Source organism: Phyllobates terribilis, unplaced genomic scaffold (assembly GCF_046119375.1).
Source record: "Phyllobates terribilis strain yellow unplaced genomic scaffold, ASM4611937v1 Scaffold_13__5_contigs__length_258822181, whole genome shotgun sequence".
Taxonomy (NCBI): Eukaryota; Metazoa; Chordata; class Amphibia; order Anura; family Dendrobatidae; genus Phyllobates; species Phyllobates terribilis.
Window position 1 is genome coordinate 225,638,606 of NW_027362773.1, and position 19,216 is coordinate 225,657,821.

Here is a 19,216-nt window from a genome sequence, read left to right on the forward strand (position 1 = left end):
TAGCCTCCACGTCTTCAAGCGCACTTTAAAAACTCATCTCTTTAAACGAGCCTACCACCTCTACTCAGTAACTTAACTTTCTCTTGTTCCCTCCTTCTAAATATTATTCAGAATCTGCTCCCTCCTATTCATTTGTCTCCACACCCTCCATGCATATGATAACTGCACTTGATAATTGCACTTAAACATACTGGCTGATGAACGGATAATGCAGCTTTATATGAAAATCCCTATTTATTATAATTGCTAGACCTGAAATAACAAGAATTTATCACCTGTTGTGTCCCCCTGTTCCCTTGTAGTTTGTAAGCTTGCGAACAGGACCCTCACTCTTAATGCAACTGTTTAAATTGTCTTACCTTGTATTGAATTTATTGCCTCTATATGTCCTTGCGTAATTGTAAAGTGCTGCGGAATATGTTGGCGCTATATAAATAAAACATATTATTAATATTATTAAAAATATTTTATTTTTAAAAAGCAACTCCCAGCAGAAAACAGAGGAATAAAGTTCAGAAGAGAAGCATCATAGAAAGACTTGAAGTTACAGATGTCATTTAACCCTTTGGGAGAAAGTTATTCCAGGGCGTAAATCCAGAACATGTCTCTGTAGAAGTTTACTGCATTGTCATTGTGAATCTGCCTTTTCTAACACTGACCATCGGAGATCAGAACTTTTATCACCATCTCCGAGAAATGTCTGGCCACGGTGATCTCACCAAACTCCTCTTTTTTATTCTTTTTCTTGCAGTGGCTGCAGTGGATTTCATCCTAGATTCATAGAACCGAATAGAGGACCAATGTTCCCCCAGTCTGATTGCAATTGATCGTGATGTTTGTCCAACGTCCACTTTACTGAGTAAATTACACCAGAACTGTTGCAGGTAAAAAAAAACACCAATATTCACTGTTGTGCACATTTTACCAAAATGTGAAGACACTGGGTCTTCCGTGGGCATAATACTACTCAGACAACATAGGATGAGGATGAAACAGTGTGGCAATACTTTAAACTGGCAATAAACACAGAGCATTTGCCCAAGATGGTACAACATTACACAGTCTCACCCTTCCGCAGGCCCGCATGCGATAGAACAGCTGCAACTTTGGGACTTCCAGGGCCAATTACCTCAACCAGTGGCCCCCCCGCTTCTGGTGGGCCCCCACAGAGAGAAGGTAGCAGCAAGCTTAGGAAGCTAGCAGTCCATCGAGGTACAAGGCCAGGAGACCCGAGGTCCCACCCTGGCCTCTCCGAGAGTTTCCATGGAGCCAGATGACTGGCTGGTCCCAATCTGTTTTCTCTGAATGTCTACATGGGTTTCAGGTGACTGGAGGGTCCCACCTGGCAACCCCAAACAACACAAACACAATAGGGTATTTCTCTTGGCTTAACAAATCTAGACGTCTGGCTGATAAAGATAATAAGCTGTTTCGTCACATCCCCATACACAGTATAATGTTCTCACAGTACCGCCATACTCCCACACACTGTATAATGTACCCACAGTACCACCATCCGCGAACATACAATATAATGTTGCCACAGAACTGCCATCTCCTCACACACAGTATAATGTTCTCATAGTCCCGCCATCTTCCCACATACAGTATAATGTTCCCCCAGTCCCGCCCACACCCCACACAGTTTAATGTTCCCACAGTACCGCCATCCTCCCACACACAGCATAATGTCCCCACAGAACCTGCATCCCCAATTATATTTTGTAATGTTTTAACACCTCGTTTTCTTTTTTTGGTGTTTGTCATGCAACCTATGGAAGCCTATGGGAAAATGTTAAAAAATCATATCCAGAGGGAAAAAAAGCACTGTACATGGAGACAATAGCATCAAATAACTCCTGTTTTGATTTTCTTACAAACTAGCTTTTATAAATGCCTTAAACTTCTGTGTGTGAATCAGACATGAGATCTAATGTCATAGAAGATTACAGTCCAGGGAAGATGGGAAACATTCATATAGACGGCCGGTGCTGATGTAGTCAGTGGCGGTCTCTGGCCAAATGTGTTTCTAGAATCATAGTAGAAGATGAAGTCTGTCAGTCTCTGTATTTTCTGGTCAGTCCCAACACACTTGTGATTCTTACAGCTAATCCGTTGCCGAAGCTGTGGCCAACTTAGCCAGTGATTGGGAGCATGGAGGAGATGTCTTAGTCAGCAATTCAACTTATGTTCCAGTCCATACAAGACTAGAGAATATAACATCTACATGTTCTATCTCCCCTTATTATCTCCAGTAATTGTATTTTTACACAGAATTCTTTATGATGTTCCATCGACTCGTCTTCTTCTCGTTCAGGTCCCTACAATATCAGATTTGTCAGTGGACATCTTCTATATTGAGAGAATTTTTCTGAATCACCCATTAAAGATGGTAATGGACAGAGACAAGATGGCAGAAAAAATATTACACCTCACCCTAGAGATCCTCTTCCGGATTACTGGAGAGGTGAGAGATTCTGATGACGTCTCATTACATCATTCTTATCTATGGGAATAATAAATGGACAGAACTGGAGAGGAGAGGACTCTGGAAATGTCTGTAGTGAGATTTATTAATGTGTCTCTCCACAACCAGGATTACACAGTAGTGAAGAAGACCTCTAGTGAGCGTTGTCAGGCCCCTGTGTCTGAGGGATTGGGAAGACACCTGGGCCTAATCATGGGACTTCCACCTCACCCCCTGACACATGAGGACATCAATGACCAGAAGATCCTAGAACTCACCTACAAGATGATTGAGCTGCTGACTGAAGAGGTGACACTGCTGGGAATTCTGGGACATTATACAATAACACTATGAAGGGATCGGAGGGATGACGGTATCACTGTATGTTAGGTTCCTATAAGGTGTCAGAATGTCGCTGTCTATTTTTCCATGGAGGAGTGGGAGTATTTAGAAGGACACAAAGATCTGTACAAGGACGTCATGATCGAGGTTCCCCAGCCCCTCACATCAACAGGTAATAGACAGGACTAATTACACACAGCCTATAATTTGTATGTAAAGAATGAATTCAGTCCTTGTATGTGTTTCCTTCAGATGTATCCAGTAAGAGGACAACACCAGGGAGATGTCCCTGTCCTCTTCTTCTACAGGACTGTAAACAAGAAGATCCCAATGTTCCTCAGGATCATCAGGTAGATGGAGAGAAGGTGTCATAAGATGTGTAGACGGCGCTGAAGGTCTTGTGTTCAGTCTTGTTTGATCCACCAATATTACATGTTTTATACTTGTGTAATGAGAACGGTGGAGATGGCAGGATTAGAGCTGATCATAGATGTGACTTCTCCACCTGTCTGTGAATTTTACAATATTTGTTTCAGGGTAAAGATCTGTCCCATATTAATACTACAGAGATATATATGTGTGGTGATGAGCGGTGTAAAGAGGAAATTCCTACAGATAACTGCCCAGGTGAGTAGAAACCACTAAATGCTTAGAAGTCACAGATTTTTCCCAGTCACCCGATGTTTTTTTTTTTTATCAGTGGTGCAGTCTGGCCGTGTCACATTCGTGTGATCACCATTTTGTCTCTAGACCACAATATTCTCTTCCATCCAAAACTGTTGAAATTACTGTGTGAAATTGTGAAAGCCCTTTTTATATAGAACTTTCAATCTGGAAGATCCACCTAACTCTTCGGATTAGGAGACATATTGACCCTTACCTGCCCAGATCTGTAAACTAAAAAGCCAAATGACAGCTCATGTAGAATGTGCTGACAAGTTAGAAAATCACTTGAAGAAAAATATTATGATGGGCCTGTAAGAGAGCGCAGGGTAAGGATGCTGTTGCCTTCCTAGAACCCTGATATCTTATTGGATGAATCTACCTTCTCTCCCTTCTTTGCTGCTGAATGTGCTCATATGGTCCCTACAAGACCAGGGACAGTCTTTCTGGCCAAACTTCACTTTTATGATCTACAATATTAAATGTGCAGTGACGGCCAAGTGTGAATTTCTGTGCAATAACAACAGTTTCCATTTATCCTGACTTTTCCATTTCTTTAAAAATTGACTAACTTCAAGGAGGATTTTGATAAGCTACATAAAAAACATTACACCTGTGCCATAATATATATCTAAGCTGTGCATGGCTTATGGCTGTAATATACATTTATTCACGCCTGCAGGAGAAATGTTGGCATAGCTCGAGCCCTGGTTTCATGGATTCACTCCACGTCATAAATTACATTATGTTTTCAATCCTAAGGAATTCTGATTACTGCACAATCGCTCCTGAAATGGGGAGCACTAATTCTTTCTCTATTCTTCTGGTAATGACTCATAGTAGCTCCAATTGTCCACCATAAATGAGTGCACCTCCGATTTAGTGTTGGTGTTCTCCTCTGAAACATACATTGTTGTTGGGGATGTACGAATAAAAAAATATGTCTAAGCCAGCTATGAATCCATCTAACCGTAGCCTTGTCAATCCTATTCTTGGTCAGTTTTTCAATAAGGATAGTATGAGATACTTTATCAAATACTTTTCTGAAGTCGAGATATACTATATCTAGCGCATCTCCCTAATCCACCTAGTCAGTGATTCCATCACAGAAGGAAATTAGATTAGTCTAGCATGACTTGATTGCTACAAACCCATGCTAGCTCTGGTTAATGACCGTATTCTTATCCAAATACTTACTTACATGCTATTTAATAATTTGTTGAAAGATCTTTCCTGGTATAAAATTAAGGTTCACTGGTCTGTAATTTCCTGACTCCATCTTCTTTCCTTTTGTGAAGATAGGAACAACATTTACCTTTCTCCAATCTTCTGAGACTTCTGTTCTCCAGGATTTTTCAAAGAATCTGTCAAGTGGTTCTACAATTTCCTCTGCTATCTCTTTCAGTACCCTAGGATGTAATTTATCTGGACCAGGAGATTTAATTCATTTAAATTGGCTAACTGTTCCCTCTCCATCTATCTGTTTATAGATAGTGTGCATTATTTTATTACTTTGATAATGTGAGCAAAATACACTATCCTTCATGCCTTTCAAACTCCAAATTAATAATATTTGTTTTACGGGCACTCAGGAAATCAATACATCACAGCCTTATACGGTGTATTCACAATTTCTAATTTATGAGCACATGTACAGTCATGGCCAAAAGTTTTGAGAATGACACCAAAATTATATTTTCATATGATCTGCTGGCCTCTGGTTTTTATTAGTGTTTGTCTGATGTTTATATCACATACAGAAATATAATTGCAATCATATTATGAGTACCAATAGGTTATATTGACAGTTAGAATGAGTTAATGCAGCAAGTCAATATTTGCAGTGTTGCCTCTTCTTCTTCAAGACCTCTGTAATTCTCCCTGGCATGCTCTCAATCAACTTTTGGACCAAATCCTGACTGATAGCAGTCCATTCTTGCATAATCAATGCTCGCATTTTGCCAGAATTTGTTGGTTTTTGTTTGTCCACCCGTCTCTTGATGATTGACCACAAGTTCTCAATGGGATTAAGATCTGGGGAGTTTCCAGGCCATGGACCCAAAATCTCTATGTTTTGTTCCATGAGCCATTTAGTTATCACCTTTGCTTTATGGCAAGGTGCTCCATCATGCTGGAAAAGGCATTGTTGGGCGCCAAACTGCTCTTGAACGGTTGGGAGAAGTTGCTGTTGGAGGACATTCTGGTACCATTCTTTATTCATGGCTGTGTTTTTAGGCAAGACTGTGAGTGAGCCGATTCCCTTGGCTGAGAAGCAACCCCACACATGAATGGTTTCAGGATGCTTTACAGTTGGCATGAGACAAGACTGGTGGTAGCGTTCACCTCTTCTTCTCCGAATAAGCTGTTTGCCAGATGTCCCAAACAATCGAAAAGGGGATTCATCAGAGAAAATGACTTTGCCCCAGTCCTCAGCAGTCCACTCCCTGTACCTTTTGCAGAATATCAGTCGGTCCCTGATGTTTTTTCTGGAGAGAAGTGGCTTCTTTGCTGCCCTCCTTGAAACCAGCCCTTGCTCAAAGAGTCTCCGCCTCACAGTGTGTGCAGAAGCACTCACACCAGCCTGCTGCCATTCCTGAGCAAGCTTGGCACTGCTGGTAGTCCAATCCCGCAGCTGAAACAGTTTTAAGATACGGTCCTGGCGCTTGCTGGTCTTTCTTGGGCGCCCTGGAGCCTTTTTGACAACAATGGAAGCTCTCTCCTTGAAGTTCTTGATGATGCGATAGATTGTTGACTGAGGTGCAATCTTTGTAGCTACGATACTCTTCCCTCTTAGGCCATTTTTGTGCAGTGCAATGATGGCTGCACGTGTTTCTTTAGAGATAACCATGGTTAACTGAAGAGAAACAATGATACTAAGAACCAGCCTCCTTTTAAAGTGTCCAGTGATGTCATTCTTACTTAATCATGACTGATTGATCGCCAGCCCTGTCCTCATCAACACCCACACCTGTGTTAATGGATCAATCACTAAAACGATGTTTATTGTCAAAGCTTTTCAGCTTTGACAATAAATTTTCAATAGGATTGAGATCAGGGCTTTGTGATGGCCTCTCCAAAACATTGACTTTGTTATCCTTAACATCATCCTGGCTGATGTCTTGAGATGTTGCTTCAGTATTGCCACATAATCTTCTTTTCTTATGATGGCAGCAGCAAAACAACCACACAACATGATGCTGCCACCCCCGTGTTTGACAGTTGGGATGGTGTTCTTAGACTTCCAAGCTTCTCCTTTTTTCCTCCAAATGTAACGATGGTCATTATGCCAAAAAAGTTAAATTTTAGTTTCATCAGACCACAGGACATGTCTCCAAAAATTAAGGTCTTCGTTCCTGTGTGCATTTGAGAACATTAATCTGGCTTTTTCGTGTTTATTTTGGAGTAATGGCTTCTTCCTGGCAGAGAGGCCTTTCAGCCCATGTTGATACAGTACTCGGTTCACTGTGGTTATTGACACAATCTTACCAGCTTCCACAATCATCTTCACAAGGTCTTTTGCTTTTGTCCTTGGGTTGATATGTTCATGTCAGACCAAAGCATGTTCATCTCTGGGACACAGAACCCGTCTCCTTTCTGAGCGGTATGATGGCTGGACATTCCCATCTTGTTTGCACTTGCGTATAATTGTTTGTACAAATGAACGCGGCACCTTCAGGTATCTTGAAATTGTACCCAAGGATGAGCCAAGTCCACAATTCTCTTCCTGATTTATTGGCTGATTTCTTTAGACTTTCCCATGATGGTACACAAAGAAGCAGTGTGCTTCAGGTGTGCATTAAAATACATCCACAGGTGTGTCTCTATTTAACTCAGATGTTGCCAAAGAAAAATATCAGCAGCTTCCAAACACATGAAATCATCATATCGGCAGTCCAGAATTGTTTAAAGGCATAGTAGTCTTAGTGTATGTAAACTTTTGACTTTGCAGTAAGTAATAATAATGCCTTAAAACATTCTCTCTCTCTCATTATTCTGGCATTTGGCAAATAATAAAAATTATGGTAATCCTAATCGACCTAAAACGGGAATGGTTTATTCTGATTTCATGTCAGATATTGAGAAAAATATGCATATGTGTCTTTTTACATAGTGTATGTAAACTTCTGGTTTCAACTGTACATAGGAGCGCGCTAGTCGTCGTCATCGGGAATTTCCTGCCAGCTTCACCTCAGTTCCCTACCTGAAGACCTATAATTGTAACATAACACTGGACCTCATCTGTGATCTCTAATATGCAACCAGGGGATCTTTTGTCAAGATTTCTCTTACACATGGACTCTACTACTTGGGTATAATACAGATTAGCCCTTTTGCAGCTAAATATACCAACAAATAAAATAGTGATAGTAGCATACATGTATGTATGTGACTCGCCCCCTGGGCCGAGGGGCACCCGGAACCGGGCTTCTGGGGGTTGTAGTATCCGTGGCGGTGACCCGGTCCCATGGCTCAGGGTGGTCAGGCTAATGGCGGTATTTTGTGGGTTTTAAGTTAATTGTCCGACTACGCCACCCGTGGATTGCGGTCAGGGTGTACCGCCGCTGCGAGGCAGTCCGCTGAGGCTGGTGTGGTGTGCGCAGCAAAAGATGGGATAACTCCCCACGGGAGGAGTATGGCCTCAGGGCAGGGAATGTGGATGATGGGAGTGATGGTGCGCGGGCGTCCCAGCACTAGTAGTGCTGGTGCGGCGATGAGCAGGAACGACTCAGAGTCTTTGCAGTGCAGTTCAGGGTCTTTATTAAGGGTGATATTAAGGCAGACCCTCCCGGGAGTACTGGCTAGCATAAGGGGCCTGGTCAGTCTGCGAGCAAACAGGAGTTCCCCTGGCCAGGTGGAGTTGTAGGCCTCACCGTCTATCTGCACTCTTTCTGGCTACCTTGCTGTAAGCGGGTAGAAGTAGCCCACGTCCCTGAGTATACCGTGTGGTGCTCACCCGTATGGCTGGTGACTTGGGGCCTTCTGTTAGCCTCCACTCCTGGAGGCGGGGCTGGTCCCTTCCTTGTGACTGAGCCTCCTGGCTTCTATGGCTAGAGGACCTGGAATCCCCTGCCGGCTGGGTTCTGCTGCTGGGTGGATATCAGTCCCCACAGCCTCGGACTTCCGTGTCCGGTTATCAGATTCTTCTGCCAGGGCGAGCTATATCTCTGCTTAGCTTCCAGCCCCTGGTCTTCTGCTCCTAGCTCCTACAGAGCTCCTGCTGTAACTTTCCCTCTCCAGGCTCTGACTCCCAGACTCTGACTGAACTAATCCCGCCCCAGACCCAGTTTATAAGGGCAGATTCCTCCCCTCCCAGGTGTTGCATGCTTAGGGCTTCTGACCATAGAAACCTCCCACTTGCTCTCAAATGTAATATTCCTATTACTGTGGCAACCAGACCCCTGGGGTGCCAAATTCCCCCCTAGTGAATTTTAGTACTCCGGGACTAAACACATTTTTAAGAAAACACAAATACAGGGTATAAACATTAATACAACAACATATATACAAGAAGCTTTAGTCTTTAGAGGTCACGGCGTGTCCGTGACCGGGTGTCCATATCACCCAACAAGGTGAAGTCTTGGCACAGAGTAGGGGACCTGTCCAAAGCAAACCCCAAGCGTTGGCCCTGGGCGTGGCTGCAAGGCTGAGACTAGCTACTTTGGGCCACAAAGAGGCCACGCCAGACAGGTTTGCTCTTCTGCGGCCATCTTCGTAAGAGGCACCAAGGTGCAACTATCTACATGTAGTTCCGGTTATTCAGCGTCCATAACCTGTCAGTCCCAATAAACCTGAAGGGTAACTAGAGAAACATAATTAGTACCCAGGTAACAAAACATAAACCTTTTTCAACATTTACGTATGTACAGGTAAATATATATTACAGTTTAGATTCTCCAGCGAGCGGGCAATTGTCCTCTAGTGCTCCTGGTAGACCTACGTAACCCACTATCTGGTTCTGCACTACAGGGTGTAGGAGGTGTTGCGGGTAAGTCTGGCAGCTTTCTGCGTACTCTTTGGCTTACTAGGGGCACGGCAGGCTCACTACTAGCAGAGGGTTGATTCTCCTGGGCTGCTGGTATGGGTTCTTCTGCCTCCTGGGCCGGCTGCTCTTCTGACACTCCCTGTTCTTCTGTAGGTCCTTGAGGGGCTGGCTGGAGAAAGGTGAGGACGGGTACCACGACTGCATTGTTGATCTGAGTCCAGGACCGGGGAAAGTCTCCGAGTACGGTACTGATCATTTCTTCCCTTTCCTCTGCTGGTTGAGGGTTTTCTTGATCTTCTTCAGGGCTTTGCAGCTGCTTGGGACACTTCTTCAGGTGGTCTCTGGAGACAATGGCTGTGGTCTCTCCTCCGTCCTTAGTGATGATACATACTTTTGTGTTCTCATGACTTGAGGGCAGTACGGTGTACGGGTCCTTCTCCCACTGGTCATCCAACTTGTGGAGCCGCCTCTTTCTCTTCAAGACCTGCTCTCCAGGCACCAGGGGAACAGCGAGAGCATACTGGTTATAAGCCTTCTCTTGCCTTTCTATTGCTTGAGACAGACTTCGCTCGACGCTCTCCTGCACTTTCCGATACTGCTGCTGCCGTTCTGTATCCCAGTCTGCCTCTGGCGAGGTGTCCTCAGGTGTCAGGACTCCCATATCCAGGTCAATAGGCAGCTTACCAGGTCTTGCTCTCATTAGGTAAGCCGGGGTACAGTTGGTGGAGCCTACGGGGATGTGATTGTACAAGTCCACCAAATCAGGCAGTTTTTCAGGCCACAGACTGCGTCCTTCCAGGGGCAACGTTTTTAGCAAGTCTATCACCACCTGGTTCATTTTCTCACATAGTCCGTTGGTCTGAGGGTGATAGGGCATTGTTCTTATCTTCTTGCAGCCATACAGATTGCAGAACTCCTGGAAGACCTCCGCTTCGAAGGCTGGTCCTTGGTCCGTCAACACTTGCTCCAGATACCCGTGTGGACGGCAGAAGTGCTGCTGGAAGGCTCTAGCTGCTGTCTGAGCCGTTAAGTCCTTGATACGGACCACCACCAGGAACCAGGAGTAGTGATCTACGATGGTGAGGGCATAGACGTACCCAGATTTGCTTGGAGCCAGTTTGACATGGTCCAGGGCTACCAGTTCCAGTGGCTGCCTGGTGATGATGGACTGCAGGGGAGTCTTCTGGCTGGCACGGTCCTTCCTTCTTAGGTTGCACGGGCCACAGTCTCTGCACCACCTCTCGATTACTCCTCTCATGCCTATCCAGTAGAACCGTTCACGCAACAAGAACTCCAGCTTTTTCCATCCGAAGTGTCCTGCTCCGTTGTGGTATGCCTCCAGAACCATACATAGCCGCGTCTCGTCTTGGGACCACTACCTGCCAGGTCAGCTCATGTGTTCGAGAGTTGACCATTCTCCGGCACAGTTTCTCCCTGTAGAGGAACAGCTTACTTTTCTCCTTCCACAGTTGCTTGGTCTCCTCCGGAGCGTCTGGGTCAAGACGGGCATCAGCCTGTGTCAGCATTTCCTTCACCAGACGGACTGCGGGATCACTGTCTTGTGTCTCCGCCCAGCTGTAGTGGGGTAAGGGATTGAACGTAGCAGAGCGCCTGTCCTTCACACGATGGGAATACAGGGTAAGCCCATGACTGTGGAACGCAGGGAGTTCGACTTCTTCCAGATCTTCTGGATCTTCCCCTACGTCCGGTAAGTTTGGCATTCTGGACAGGGCATCCGCGTTGGCATTTCAGCTCCCGCCCGGTATTTGATGGTGAATTCGTAGTTGGACTGGCGGGCAATCCATCTCTGCTCCAGGGCACCAAGTCTTGCTGTGTCCAGGTGTGTCAACGGGTTGTTATCCGTGTACACGGTGAACTTGGAAGAGGCAAGGTAATGCTTGAAACGTTCGGTCACTGCCCACACCACTGCCAGGAACTCTAGCTTGAATGAGCTATAATTCTCAGGGTTTCTCTCTGTAGGCCGTAGTTTTCGGCTGGCGTAAGCGATTACCCTTTCTTTCCCCTGCTGGATCTGGGACAGTACGGCTCCTAGCCCGATGTTGCTCGCGTCTGTGTGGAGGATAAAGGGCTGGCTGTAGTCAGGGTACGCCAGGATTTCATCCCCCGTGAGCGCCATCTTCAGCTGGCAGAAGGACTCCTCTTCCAGCTTTTCCCACCTGAAGGGCGGCTTCTGGTTTTTGGCCTTCCTGGATTGACCTATCAGGAGGTCCTGCATAGGGGCTACCATTCTAGTGAAACCGGGAATGAATCTTCGGTAGTAGCCTACCAACCCGAGGAACTGCTGCACTTCCTTTATGCTGGAGGGTCTTGGCCAGTCCTTAATCACGGTGATCTTATCGGGGTCGGGAGCCACTCCGTCGGCACTCACCACGTGTCCCAGGTACTGCACCTTTGGTTTCAGGAGGTGACACTTGGAGGGTTTCACCTTTAGGCTGTAGCTTGCCAGGGCGTCAAACACTTCTGCCAGGTGTTTCAGATGGTCCTCGTAGGTTTTGGAATAGACGATGTCATCGTCCAGGTATAACAGGACCGTCTCGAAATTCCGGTGTCCCAGACAGCATTCCATCAACCGCTGGAAGGTTCCTGGTGCGTTGCAGAGCCCGAACGGCATACAGTTGAATTCGCTGAGGCCCATCGGGGTGGTGAATGCAGTCTTCTCCTTGTCTGCCTCTGCTACAGGAACCTGCCAATACCCGCTAGTAAGATCCAAAGTGGAGAAGAAGTTAGCAGATTTTAATGCAGCTAAAGATTCTTCTATCCTAGGTAACGGGTACGCTTCTTTGTGTGTGATACGGTTGACCTTTCTGTAGTCTACACACATTCTCATTGTGTTGTCCTTCTTTTTCACTAGAGCTAGTGGAGCTGCCCAGGGGCTACAGCTGTCCCTGATTACCCCAGCCTCCTTCATGTCCCGCAACATCCCCTTTACATGCTGATAGTGTGCAGGGGGTACAGGTCGGTATCTTTCTTTTATGGGCTGATGGTCTCCTGTGGGGATGTGATGTTCTACCCCCTTTACTCGCCCGAAGTCTAGCGGGTGCTTACTAAAGACTCTTTCGTACTCCTGAACCACCCGGTAGACTCCCTGTTTTTGGTGTGAGGGAGTGGAGTCAGTACCCAAATGCAGTTGCTGACACCAGTCCTCCATTTGTTTCTTAGAGCCGTTACCTTCCTCTTGTTGAGATGGAGGCAAGGATTCTACAGCCTTTACAGAATTTTGGTTTATGGTGAACAATTTGGCTAGCGTGGCATACCGGGGCAGGTATACTTCTCTCTCCCCGATATTTATGATGCGGACGGGCACCCTCCCATGGCATACATCGACCACCCCCCGTGCTGTCAAAATGGTGGGCCTACTGTCTGAGTAAATGGGTTCTACCATAGCTTGGTAGTCTCTACCTCTTAGACCAATAGCTGCCCGGCACCATATCATCATCTCACTTTTCGGGGGCATGGCAATAGGGAACGGGTCACACATTCTCACGCTACCTATCTCACCACCAGATAGTTCCACTTGTTGCCGCTTCATCAGTGCCCGGATCTCTTTTTGGAGCACACGCTGCTGGCTGGAACTGGCGTTCTTGGCAACCTGCTGTAAAATGAGAATCACCTCTGCAAGACAATTTTCAATCACGTTAGTTCCAAAGGTTATTCTAGGATGGCTCTCATGACGGTCTATTTCCACAATAATCAGTCCTTGTGCCACCTGTTCGACTTTACTGACCTTAATGGTCACCTCCTTGAATCCCACCTGCGGCACGGGCTGACCATTGCTGACGATGATACTCAGGTCGTCATCTGGGTAGCGGGTTATGTCCGAGTCATTCCAGTACCGCTTAAAGAGCACGTACGGGATGGTAGTCACTTGTGACCCAGTGTCCAGTAGGGCACTCATAGGAATGCCATCCAGTACCACAGGCAAGGCCGGACGTCCCCCTACGTATTTATCACGCCAGTTTGATGGGCCTGATGATCTTATACCTGGGGGTTGGCCCTCTACCCCAGGTTGTGCCCGTTTAAATGACAGTACCTTGCCATGTGTCCGGGTTGATTGCAGCGGTGGCAGATGGGTTGTCCGTCCTCGTTGTATCTGTTGCTGGGTCTTCCTCTGGATGTTGGGATCCTCCTCTGTCGGCGCCACGGGACGTCCTCCGGTCCGGATGCCAGCTGGATCTTCCCTGGAGGGGAAACCTGTAAAGACTGCACAGTTCTGGTTAGCGCGGCTACACTTTTGGTTAACTCTTGGACCTGATGGTGCAGGTCTGTAGCTGGGTTGTTATCGAAAGCCTGCGCGTCAGCTCCTACAGACTCTGTAGACAAGGGCGCCGCCTCCTGGTGATAGGTAATAGCAGGGCGCCGGTGGGTTACAGCGCTACCCGGTGCCGGTTCTCTGAGCACCCGGATGGCCCTGTCTTTGAACTTTGCAAATTCTAAACCAGGGTTCTGCAAGGCCATTGCACGTAACTGGGTTCGGTGGGCGTTGGACAGCAGACCCTCAATGAATTGCTCAGTTAACAGTTCATCTGCATTCCGCACACTGTCAGGGTCTGCCTGTTTAATGGCTCCCAGGGCCTCTTGCAAATTCAAAGCATAGTCTCTTATACTGTCTTGGGCCCGCTGCTTGCACCCATAGAATCTCATTTTGATCTCTGCTGAGGTACGGGTATCAAAAGTATCCCTCAGACGGGTTAAGATCTCTTTTACAGTCTCCTTGTCCCGGACTGACCAGGACTTTACTTCACGTTGGGCTGCTCCGGTTAGCTGGCCTACCAATATGCTCACTTTTTGTCCTTCTGTCAGGGGGTATACCTTAAACAGGCTGTACAGTCTCTCTTTAAAGTCGCTTAGGGTATGCGACTCCCCTAAGTACTGGGGCAGCCAGGCCGCTCCGGGGATATAGGGCATTGTAAATGGCATTACTGCGGCAACGGCCGCGCTGGTGGTAGAGGGTCCCTCCTTATCCGTCATCTTCCTCCCCCCTAGTTAAGTGTGGCCTACCTTCTGTTGCTTCTTCTCCGTAGGCTGCGGCTCCGCAGACGATCGTCAGGGTGGAGGACCTTGCGTCGCGCTCTGGTGACGTCAGCGTCGCTCTCTCTCCCTTCCAGGACCTTGCGCAGCGTCGATGCGTGGGGCGGAGCTTTGGGTCTCGCGCGCTTTCGGCGTCCACGCCCCTCTTCTTCCCGCGTGGCGTCCCGAAGATAGCGTCCGATGGCGGGAAAACGACTGTGGATGGCGGGAAACGGCTCCGGATGGCGGGAACCGACCGAAGACGGCGGGAAACGGCTCCGGATGGCGGGAACCGACTGAAGATGGCGGGAGACGGCTCCGAATGGCGGGGACCTTCACCACGGCAGGTATGACAGTCTTTTGAAGGCACGCAGTACCCGGTGGTTGCGGGCACGAAATCCTGCCGACTACGCCAAAGCTGACTCGCCCCCTGGGCCGAGGGGCACCCGGAACCGGGCTTCTGGGGGTTGTAGTATCTGTGGCGGTGACCCGGTCCCGTGGCTCAGGGTGGTCAGGCCAATGGCGGTATTTTGTGGGTTTTAAGTTAATTGTCCGACTATGCCACCCGTGGATTGCGGTCAGGGTGTACCGCCGCTGCGAGGCAGTCCGCTGAGGCTGGTGTGGTGTGCGCAGCAAAAGATGGGATAACTCCCCACGGGAGGAGTATGGCCTCAGGGCAGGGAATGTGGATGATGGGAGTGATGGTGCGCGGGCTTCCCAGCACTAGTTGTGCTGGTGCGGCGATGAGCAGGAACGACTCAGAGTCTTTGCAGTGCAGTTCAGGGTCTTTACTGGTGATGTTAAGGCAGACCCTCCCGGGAGTACTGGCTAGCATAAGGGGCCTGGTCAGTCTGCGAGCAAACAGGAGTTCCCCTGGCCAGGTGGAGTTGTCGGCCTCCCCGTCTATCTGCACTCTTTCTGGCTACCTTGCTGTAAGCGGGTAGAAGTAGCCCACGTCCCTGAGTATACTGTGTGGTGCTCACCCGTATGGCTGGTGACTTGGGGCCTTCTGTTAGCCTCTGCTCCTGGATGGCGGTGCTGGTCCCTTCCTTGTGACTGAGCCTCCGGGCTTCTATGTCCAGAGGACCTGGAATCCCCTGCCGTCTGGTTTCTGCTGCTGGGTGGATATCAGTCCCCACAGCCTCGGACTCCGGTGTCCGGTTATCAGATTCTTCTGCCAGGGCGAGCTATATCACTGCTTAGCTTCCAGCCCCTGGTCTTCTGCTCCTAGCTCCTACAGAGCTCCTGCTGTATCTTTCCCTCTCCAGGCTCTGACTCCCAGACTCTGACTGAACTAATCCCGCCCCAGACCCAGTTTATAAGGGCAGATTCCTCCCCTCCCAGGTCTGGGCGGGAGGTGTTGCATGCTTAGGGCTCCTGACCAGAGAAACCTCCCACTTGCTCTCAAACGTAATATTCCTATTACTGTGGCAACCAGACCCCTGGGGTGCCACATATGATCCCTGAGAGCCCCCCCCCACTTAGACCCTTGAAGCATTTGAACTCGCAGGACACAGTCCCTAGATGACGTACTCGTGTGCATGTCTTTTAAGAGCACCTGGTAATGTCTGATGAACCTGTTATCTCAGTTATCTTTCAGAACCTCATTCAATGTCCTTGTTAAGGGCAGTGACACTGCTACCCCCATTAGAGCAAGTAATAAGATCATCATTCTGCTAATGGTGTGACTCTTTATAATGGCTGCTTGTATCCAAGTGGGTTTTCCTCCAAGGCTTCACTGAAGTTGATATGGTTAGGAGAACCTGGAATGGCATCAGATCTTGGCTCACGGCTCTTTCTCATGTCTCCTTTTAGAACCTCCCAGTTCCAGTTGAGATCATAAGCTCCTGAGGCTGATTTGGGGTCTGAAATTGAAGAATACACCTGTTTATCACAGTGATTAGGTTATGTAAGGCTTGTACATCGCTGGTCTTGCTACCATCCTGCATCTGAAGTGACTGTAGAAAGTTTTGCCCTGTTCTATGTGCTTAAACAAAAAGTATCTCATGTGGAGAGAGACCTGTTTTTTCTACCTGGAGTGTATCCCATTGAGAAAAAAAGCTAAAAGCAAGCATTTGGTCCATGACTTTCTGATCTCCTTTTTTTCCTTATGGATTTTTCCCTTTAATACCCCATTCCCTTTCCACCTTCCAATGACGTTGTGGGTGGTAAGAATGTGGAAAGTCTTCTAATTCCTAGAGACTACAAATATCTCTCTCATGACCTCTCCAGTAAAATGTGAACCTGTATCACTTGCAATCACTTTAGGAATCCCATATCTACATACCACCTTGTAGCTCTCTGCACTGGATTTTCCTCAGGCCAACCTAAAAATATATCAACACAAATAAGCACAAACTCATATACCCCTACTTGTGGTAGCTGTATATAGTCAATTTGCAATCTCTCAAATGGTAGAACGGATGAAGGGTGTGTTTCTGCTGGGTTTTTACAGTTTTTCCTACGTTGTCGGACACATGTTATACAAGACTGAGTGTACCAGGCTGCCTGAGTACTGAATCCTGGCGCCACCCATACCTTGTCCACCAAGTCACACACACAGCTGTTTTTGACAAATCAGTTAGTCCATGGGTTGCTTGGGCCATCATTGAGTAGAGACAAAGCTTACTGCCTTTGTTCCACAGACCTTCCTCGGTCAGCTGGGCTCCCTGCGTCTCCCACTCCTTCTTTTCCTATTGAACTGCCTGTTTCTGTAGGGATTTAAGAATATCAGGAGTGACAGGTTCCACTGAGGTCCTGGTCTGTACTGGTGCTAGACTGTCGAGTCTAGGCCTCTTCACTCCTTCCTTGGTGACAGCGTCTGCACACGTATTTCATCTGGCTTCATCAGTGTCAGTTTAGGTGTGAGCTTTTATTTTCACCATGCCAAACTTAATCGGCAACAGGAGAGCCTCCATTAGGGCCCTTACGCTTTCTGCGATTTTATAGTTTTCTCATGTGACTCTCGGAAAGATCTAGTATCTACACACATTTGGCCATCTTACCCTTTGCCGCTCTACACGCCTCAGTGAGTGTCTTCATCTCTGCCTCCTGTGCCGACAGGTGAGGAGGGAGTGGTTCGGCTTTTATTACCTAATGTTGTGTGACCAAAGAATATTCAGTGTAGAACCAACCAGCATATTGATATCTGGATCCATCTATAAAAAAACTCAAAATCTACGTTAGCAATGGGTTCATCCGAGACATGTTCAAACCCTACCATTTCATGTTGCATCAGAGCTACACAATCACGGGGTATACTGTATGTTTATCGGCTATTTCCTCCCCTGTCAGAGAATTTAAAAATAGTTAATTTTCTCCATCTTTCCACCCTTTTGATTCCACTGGCAGAAGCGTAGCTGGATTCAAATCTCTGCATCGTTTGAATTCTACATTTGGGGGCATGAGAAGGGCACATCAAAGTCGAAGCTGCTGAGCCATTGAAATGTGTCTAGGTTGTACCTGACTGAGGACACCATGAATGTCATGTTGAGTGTAACGTGTCACCTTGTAAGCAAGAACTATTTATGTGGCATTTTCGAGCATGGCTTGAACCACAAAAATGGCTCTAACACAAGGGGATGCACAGGATCCCGGTGACACGATCCAGTCTAGCTGAATAGTAAGCCACAGGTCTCTGCTGTTGTCCATGTTTTTGAGTAAGTACTGAAACAGCATGGTCTGCCATCTCCGTGCAAAACAAAGGAAATGGTTTAGTACAGTTGGGTAAACCAAGAGCTGGGACAGAGGTAATCAAGAGTTTTAAAGAGTAAAATTTTTTGTTCAACTTCTGGGGCCAAATGGAAGAATTGTGTAGACAGACAGTCATACAGGGATTGCATGAGTTGAGACACCAGACCTAGGAAAATTCTAAGTCATATGATGTTTTGGGGCAATGTAAGCTGTTGTATTGCAACTTTCCATTCTTCTGTTACATGTTTAGTGCATTGTGACATCTTTCCTAAGAAGACTACCTTCTGCTGATGAAGCTGTGGTTTGTTTTTAGAGGCCTTACATCTATGTCCTGCTAGGGAACACAAAAGTGAGATAGATGACTCCTGACATGAGATTTGATCAGGACAGCAAAGTAATAAATCGTCCCATACTATAAACTAAAGCAACACCACCTCCGGATACGGGGGCCTCCATTTTTGAAAAATGCAGGACATTGTAACAGTAGACATTGTCAGTGAATTTTGAGCACCTTGTGGTAGCACCGTCCATGTAAATTGTCTATGGCCATAAAAAGCGAATAAATACTGGCAGTCTTGGTGCAGAGGCACCGAAACGAATGCATATTCTAAGTAAATCACCATAAAATGCTTTGATGATTTCCCAAATAAAAACATTATTGCGATCATGACAGACCTTGTTGCGCAGTATCTATTAAAAAAAATAATAATTTGTCCAGAGTTAATTTTAATCATTGGATATAACCAGCGATATTAAAAACTATATGCTATCTACAATATTTGCAGATGACACTAAACTCTGCAGGGTAATCAATACAGAGGAAGACAATTTTATATTACAGGAGGATCTATGTAAACTAGAAGCTTGGGTTGATAAATGGCAAATGAGCTTTAATGGGGATAAATGTAAGGTAATGCACTTGTGCAGAGGAAATAAAATGCATAATTATATGCTTAATTGTAAAACAATGGGCAAAACTGTAACTGAAAAAGACCTGGGTGTATTGGTGGACGACAAGCTCACGTTTGGTGGCCAGTGTC

General features: G+C 46.8%; 1 protein-coding gene across 1 annotated transcript in view; it reads left to right on the forward strand.

Annotated features, from left to right (window-relative positions):
• Nucleotides 1-19,216, forward strand: part of LOC141174670 (uncharacterized) — a 43,445-nt gene that overhangs the window by 14,129 nt on the left and 10,100 nt on the right. The window contains exons 2-7 of the mRNA XM_073659594.1: nucleotides 752-884; nucleotides 2,318-2,467; nucleotides 2,597-2,776; nucleotides 2,858-2,981; nucleotides 3,062-3,159; nucleotides 3,346-3,436. Of these exons, the coding sequence (XP_073515695.1) occupies nucleotides 2,390-2,467; nucleotides 2,597-2,776; nucleotides 2,858-2,981; nucleotides 3,062-3,159; nucleotides 3,346-3,436 (571 nt within the window). The 5' untranslated portion in view covers nucleotides 752-884; nucleotides 2,318-2,389. The remainder of the gene's footprint in view (nucleotides 1-751; nucleotides 885-2,317; nucleotides 2,468-2,596; nucleotides 2,777-2,857; nucleotides 2,982-3,061; nucleotides 3,160-3,345; nucleotides 3,437-19,216) is intronic.